Source organism: Charadrius vociferus, unplaced genomic scaffold, assembly GCF_000708025.1.
Source record: "Charadrius vociferus isolate BGI_N301 unplaced genomic scaffold, ASM70802v2 scaffold431, whole genome shotgun sequence".
Classification (NCBI taxonomy): domain Eukaryota; kingdom Metazoa; phylum Chordata; class Aves; order Charadriiformes; family Charadriidae; genus Charadrius; species Charadrius vociferus.
In genome coordinates, this window is record NW_009646943.1 from 330,118 (window position 1) to 337,781 (window position 7,664).

The 7,664-nt window shown below is 40.6% G+C and overlaps 1 protein-coding gene across 1 annotated transcript in view; it reads left to right on the forward strand.

Annotated features, from left to right (window-relative positions):
- The first annotated feature begins 943 nt into the window (after positions 1–943).
- The window catches only part of LOC104295328 (protein Daple-like), a 90,469-nt gene continuing 83,748 nt past the window's right edge, over positions 944–7,664 (forward strand). Inside the window, exons 1-2 of the mRNA XM_009895068.1 lie at positions 944–951; positions 1,125–1,233. Coding sequence (XP_009893370.1) covers positions 944–951; positions 1,125–1,233 — 117 coding nt within the window. The remainder of the gene's footprint in view (positions 952–1,124; positions 1,234–7,664) is intronic.

The following is a 7,664-nucleotide window of genomic DNA, read 5'->3' on the forward strand; positions in this document are numbered from 1 at the left end:
GCATTAAAAAAAAAAATTAAAAAGAAAGAAAAAGCTCTTTGACATACTTATGTAAACTTTGGCAGATACAATTTAAAAATAAATATTGGATCAGTTCCGCTTTTATTTCCCTTGTCAACGCCTGAGTTCAATATTTGGCCCTGGAAGAGCTGTGAATGGCTTAATTAACAGCCAAAGCAGAGCTCTGGGAGGCAGGTGTTTGGATTGTGTAGGAGTTTGCTGATAAGAGTCTTTATTAGAGGGGAAACACAAGGCTTTGATATATGCTATTGGCAGATAAAGGTTTTCAGGTTCCTTTTTTTGCAATGTGTTAGGGTGTACAGAGAATTTGAAGGTGCACGTTCATATTACATTATTTGTAGTTTTTTTCCTGTGTATTTTAGAAATACAATTGCTTCAGCTACAATTTTGATTTGCTTCCTTTAAAATCAAACAAAAACTTGAGGCTTCTGTCCCTAGAATCTTGCCATCGACTTTTTTCATGTCTTGCTTGTGTCTCCAGCTTTGTTTATATGTTGTTCGTATCTTGAAGCCCAGTAGAGCTGGGTTTTTTTTGTGATACAGTGGGTATATGAGAGAGATCTAGTTAGATGATATGGGTATAATAAAAGTGCAATGCTCCTTTTTCCTCGTCAGCTACGTGTATAATATGGCTGGGTTATGCAGTTTGCACAGTGATCATTGATCAAGTGTTAACACCCTCCTCTTGTCATAAAACTCCAAAGTCGAGGAAGGCATGGTAGTCTTTCCTAGGCTTCTTTTTATTTGAATAAGATAAACCCCTTATTATCAGAGACTGCTTTGATCTAGTGTGCACAAACTAAATATGTTCTTTGCTTTGGGGAAATATAAATAAAGAGGGAAGCTGCCCTGAACAGCTGTGTGAGTTAACCTAAAGTAGGTTACTTTGTGGTGCGCAGGAAGGTTTCCAAGTTATACATAGATGCAAAGGTAATGAGCTTATTCTAACATGAATTAATGTATATGTATCCTGTATAACTATGTCAGCACATTTAATGGGTGAATTTTTAAGGGTTTTCCTAATGGCGCATTCTTGAAATGCTAAATCTTAGCACTGAGTAAACTAGTAATACTTTCTTTTTTTTTTTCCCCTCTTTGAATAGAGATCCTCGACCAACCAACCAACGCGTCAACAAACACGTAAATAATGACACCTATCTTCGGGTTCAAAACCTGACCATCTTAGTCAGAAACATTAAGACTTACTATCAGGTGAGATTTCTGCTCTTTGCTCATTGATCTGTGGTGATTGCTATAATGTTCCAGCTAGTGCAGGAGCTGGTGTCTCAAAAAGCAGGTTGCTACAGGAAATGGAGAGGAAATTGTGTTTGTGTCAAAGTACTTTCAGCCATGCTATCCTTATGAAACGACAATACGGTTACCTTCTCTCTGGCCAGAGGCTGCTTCCCTGCGCTTCCCCCCCCACCTTTCTTTTTTTAAAGCAGAAATTGTGCTGGCAGGCTGTGCCCTTGGAGATACATGTAGTAGAAAGGCTCTTTTATGGTGGGGATTGTGGGGTGTGTGTATGTGGAGGGGTTTGCTGAAATTGGAATAATGTTCTTGGGTATAAAACTTGTTTAAAACAAGTAACCTCTTAAAGGGGCTGCCAGCAAATAAATCGTTATGAAAAAGTGTCTTTAATGCTAGAATATAAACCTCAAATTGATATACTGTTAATTAGGAAAAATAAATTTCTGCTTATCTTGAAGGTGGACTTCTTATGCTGTGTACCTGTTCTTAGGTGTTAAAGTAGTTGTTTGTTCTGAACTGCCTGTGTAAGAGGCTTAAGCACAGGAATGACTGCAAATTCTCACAAATAGTGCACTTCTGTGACATCCTTGAGCTGACAGTCTGTGTTCCTCCGCTGTAACAGTGCTTCTCTAAAACCACGGTGGTGACAGCTGAGCACTTTTGTGGACTTAGGTACGTGTTGGATGCTGCTACTCTAAATAGAATTTCTGTATACACACTGTTGTGTATATTTAGACCTCTTAGTGAGAGGGGGTAACTGTTCTACTGTTTCCTTTTACACATCTTTTGCCAGATTTGAGTGCTGTGCAATATAAACCAGTCTGAAAGCACTGAGGACCGTTGAAATGTTCTGCAAACATGTCCCAATCGTATAATGCACAAAACAATGAAACTGTAGGAGCTGATGTCAGTGTGCTCATCCTGGACTTCATCTCTTCATCTTTTCTGTATGTGTAGAAGAGACTCTGTATTGGCTTTTGTCTTCAAAATACAGAAGAGATGTAATGCTTAGCTACAGTAGTGCCTTTGATGCTGTTCTCTTTCAGAGCTTCCCTACTGCTGTTCCTTGTTATTGCCACTCCTTTGCTTCTGAACTTGCTTAGGGAAGCCTAAAAGAGAGAGGGACTTGAGAAAAAGTCAGATGGGGTGGATGACACATCTGCGCAAGTTCCAGTGGCCTGCTAGAAAAATTGTGTAACTCAGGTTTGAGATAATGTAGGAGGATATTATGTATTTCTGAAGACAGCTGACCTGTGTCTTCATTGTTGAGAGGTGGAGATACTGATGCAATATGATGTCAGTCCTGAGACTTGTGATTTCTAAGGGGAAATTCCATTTGGTCATAACTACAGGCTGCAGATTTTTTTGTGTTATGTTTTTTGTTTGTTTGGTTCTCTGTTACCCACTGAACAGTGTAAATGTCTATGGATTCTACAAGGAAGAAAAGCCATGTTTAAGGACAGGGACAGGACTAGTCTTTCTCCTTTTCTCCTCACTCCCACAAGATTTACAATCTGAGAGCCTGGTTCTTCAGATGTTGAAACTCTTAAAGCTTTTTATTCATGTGAATTCTTTTTCTTAGAGCTGATAATCTGACCTCTTTTAAAAAAGTACCTGAAGAGAGATCAGATTCAGGAAAAAAGAAAAGTGATTCAGAATCATGTGATATGTTGCTTGGTGTCTTGTTGACCTAGCTGTTGAGCTCTGTAATCATAATCCAATAAAGCTAGCAACAGCTAAAATAGGTTAAGGCACAGAGTTTTCAATGGGAAACAGTGGTTGAGACTTGCAGTAGCAGGCATAACAGTGATGTTCCTGTTCTAGTCCAGAAACTAAGCGCTATGAATCTTGCTGCCTGAAGACTATATATACTGTATGTAAACAAAGCAGTCATGAGAGCTGATTGTTCTTTGCATTTTGTCCTGATAATGTCCAATTACAACAAAGCTTAAAATAAAACCACTTTCTTTTTTTTGTGATTCTAACATTATATAAGAAACTTATTTGTCCTTGTCACAATCACATCTTCAGGGCAAATCCAAGGTCTCCGTGCTAATCTGATATTCCCTTTCATGTGGTGATGTGCGGCCTTCAACTCTCTGTAGTCTGGGAGGAGTTAAGGCCACCTATCATAGAATCATTATGGCTGGAAAAGACCTTTGAGATCACCAAGTCCAGCTCTTATCTGACTCTACCAGGCCCACTTCTAAACCATGTCCCTGAGCACCATATCTAGATGGCTTTTAAATACACCCAAGGAGGGCGATTCAGCCACTTCCCTGGACATCCTGTTCCAGTCTTTGATAACCCTTTCAGTGTAGAAGTTTTTCCTAATGTCTAACCTAAACTTGACACTGTTTCCTTTTGTCCTATTGGCTGTAACTTGTGAGAAGAGACCAACGCGCACCTCTCTACAACCTCCTTTCAGGTAGTTGTAGAGAGTGATAAGTCTTCCCTCAGCCTCCTTCAGACTAAACAACCCGAAGTCCCTCAGACACTCCTCATAAGACTTATTCTCAAGACCCTTCACCAGCTTTGTTGCCCTTCTCTGGATGCTCTCCGGTACCAAAATGTCCATCTTACACTGTGGCACACAGAATTGAACACAGTACTAAAGGTGTGGCCTCACCAGTCCGGAGTACAGTGGGACAATTGCCTATGCTGTAACTTAGCTCTGTGTGTGATTGATGCCAAGTGTAATGCCATGTCTGTACTAATGTCTCTGTTAGATATTTGGAGGGTTTCTTGTGTTTTAGGGTCCGATATAAGTAGTTTTTACTAGTTTTTTTTCAACATGCAACCAAAGGAATGCTTTGGAATATATTAAATATTATTAGGCCTCTTCTCTCCTGAATGTTAGGGATTTTAAGTAGGTTGAAGTTGTGGGCATTATTTGATGGAGTAGTGTTAATACATTAGCTTAAGTTAAAATGAGGGTAGTGTCTTAATGACTTAAAACATATGATCAAATTTGGTTGCAGACTGGAAGTGGGAGGGAAAAGCTCCTGCCAAACAATAGGAACATGAATTTGCTGCTTCCTCAAGAGAAACAAAAGCTCTAAAAATATGGTGTTGGCCTTGACATTTTACATTCCCTTTCACTTAATGGACCCAAGTCAAGTTCATGGCTTATTTACTGATTTTGGTAGACCAGGTCTCCTAGGACAAGGAAAATGCCACCTTGTGCTTTATTTAAGGACATTGGTAGGTATGAAAGAATACTTGCCCCTTTCTGCACTGGGCAGGAGTGATCAGGAATGTGACATGAATTCATGGTACTGTAAACTGTATCTATCTGGGGAAGGTGACATAAGTGGCTACTAAAATTAACTCTGATACTTAGAAGCTAGTTGACATTTCAGATCATATAATTGTATAGTGTATCTGTATCTCATATCTGATTTCTCATATATTTGTATAGCTAATCTCTTTGTTAAAGGAAAATTCTCATTCGTACAGGTAATATTACTTGAGAAAACAAGGACAGGTCTAACAGAGAGCATGAATCCAGGTATTCTCCACAATGCTGGGGCTTTCCTGATCTCTTAGGCTGAGGGTCTGTGCTGGGAAGGAGTATGAACGAACGAGGTTATTGTGGTAATTTGGCTTTGGTCTGAGCCATGAAGATGAGCTCCTGTCTGTGCTTCAGCAGGCATAACTTGGGAGGGATAAATACAATGAAGAAACTTTTATCCAGTTCAAATAACCTCTCATATTTGGAAGTTTGCTAACTGAATTTGTTCATGACTTTCTGAAGAGTTGCCTTCCCACAACTTTTAGCTGCGTAAAACTAGATTGCGGATGGCTACTAGGAAAAACATAGTGTCAAAACTCTTAAAATGGGGGACAACATTGGTTGCTGCAGGTTTTGGTGGGTTTTTTTTTAGTAGTTGGGTATGTAGTATTTGTTACTGGTGGTAGGAGGCAACATCTCTGCATTTCGCACTATCTGAGCAGTTGCACCTTTGCAGATCTGTTACTAGCCCCTCTTTTGAAACCAGGCAAATGACTCATTTTGCTGTGGGATTTCACGAGTGTTTAAGAAAATCTGTCGTTAATTGCATTTAATAACTCTCATGGCACTGGCTCACTGGAGAAACAGCTGGTCATAAAACTTCTGGAATTGGTGCCATGTCTTGGAAAAGGGCTGAGCTCGGCAGAATGTGTTCATTGCTCATAGTGTGAGTTTTATGTGTCTCTTCTTGCTCTGACTGAATTAAGACACTTGGCTCTCTTTAAACTGGAATTCAAAATGGTTTTGTAAGGAATTTGTAAGTTTAGCACAGAGAATTACAGGTTACCGTCTGTAACTGCAGTGAGGACGTTGATTAAAGGGGTCAATAGAGAATTGAGTGTCTTGGAGAAGAGATGCCCACCCGCTTCTCACTGATGCAGGTGTTGTGCATCCTGTCCAAAGGGTGAAGTCTGTACCGCATACTACAGCTAACCAGTGTATGCGGAACAGATGGACCTCCAGCTGTTGTCTGCTGACTTGTGTTGATAACATCGTTGGGAATGCTGGTCCTTAAGCCAACGCTGGCTAGCCCAGTGCAACACAGATGAAATTATCTTGCTATTCCTGAGCTCTGCCTTCACTTTGAAATGCTTCTGTTGTGAGCTCCACTAAGGATTATCTACTGGTCCAATTAAATTGGCTCGGAAATAGCTCAGGTGAGTGAGTACTGCAAGACTGAAGGATGTTTGACTTCATGGAAATAAGCACTCTTGACCCTTGTTGACAGTGAGTTGTTACGGCCTTAATTCCCCAGGGCCTTCTGCTTCTTTTCCAAATGGTGATTGATCCCAGCTGCGGAAACTGTCTTCATAGTGGTGTGGCACTAGCCCTGTTTCTGGCAGAGTTTGTTGGCAATTTAAAAAACAAACAAACAACAACAAAAAGGGAACAAAAACCCCCTTAAGCTGCAACACACTGTGCAAGAACTGTTACTGTTGCTGCTTCTGTCACTTCTGATGATGGCAGAAGGAAGCTAGAAAATCACAGCAGTGTTGTCCTATCCCTTTGCTGGGCTGTAGGGAATATTTAAATCCTGTAGGTGCTGGTATTTGAAGTGTCCAGGTAAGAGCAGCTGCCCCGATGTCTGCAACATGTGGAGAACGTGCTCAGACCTATAGAGTTTTGGAGAAGGCCTAAGGCAGGCTGGCAGGGGGAGCTTTGCTGTGCTTCCTCTGCTCATGTGCCAATCCTTGGGTTTAGGGTTTTTCTAAGGAAATAAAAATCACTTTGATACTAGTTTATAAAAAACCCCTAAATTTATGGAAGGATCTGTTTGGATGTCAGCTAGTTTCCTAACCTCTGAAAATGCCAGTAATCACTCCAACAGTATGTACTGCACTCTCAAGCAAAAATTCCTACCATTTATCTGAAAAACTTGAGGTTGACGGAGAGAAGAAGAAAAAAAGAATGTGATCCTGTGTGGGTATCATGGCCACATCTGGAATATGTGGATGAGAAATACTGTTGGAAGAAATGCTGCAGTGTGGTCATGGCTGTATTCTTTTTTGCCTGTATTTGCTGCAGTTGTGGCCACTAAATACCTAGCAGATTGCTTCATGTTTCTAAATAGGTTGGAAATATCTCTTCATTAAAAAAACCCATAAAAATCATACTGAAAAATCATACGACTCTGAAACCAGTTGTGACTGTGTGGCTCATGCAGCTTCAATAAGAAACTCATAACCCTTAGCAGTTACATTAAAGGGGGGGGGGGGGGGGGGTGAAAGATGAAACCACTCACTGAATTTTTAGAGACTTAGTTTGTATCACCAAAAATCCTACCCTCCCCACCTAAACTCATTTGGGCTCAGAGCTAATGATGAGCAAGGATGCCTTACTTTTAAGGCATGTTTCTTCAGACCTGTGTCCTTCTCCTTTTACTTGGCTGCTGTATATTTGTGTAAAACAAGTACAAGCAGCAGGGTTTTTCTCAGGCATGTTAAAGGGATTTAGCTGCCTGTGAGTCTGGCTGTTGCTGTGGGCGGTTTGGTGCTGTGGCTGCAGTAGGTGCTGTGTTTCTAACACAGCAGGAAAAGAGGAAAAGAGAAAAAAGGAAAAAGAAAAGAAAAAGGGAAAAAAAAAAGAGAAAAAGGAAAAAAGGAAAAGAGAAAAAATTGTCTTCAGGCTGGGGCAAAAGCTGGTTCTCCTGGTGGCTCAGGGAAGGTCTTGCAATACTAGTAGCTTCCAGATCAATAAACAACAACTGCTTCTGTAGTTGGAGCATTGAGTCAGGTTTAGAGCTCTTGAGTGGACTGCAAAGAGGAATTCAAACTCTGAGCTCCAGATTTGGGCACAAGTTATAAACTGGCAACTGTACTCACGCTATAAATAAAGTTCTGGAAGTAGCAATGTCCTCTTCTGTGACTTCAAAACTTTC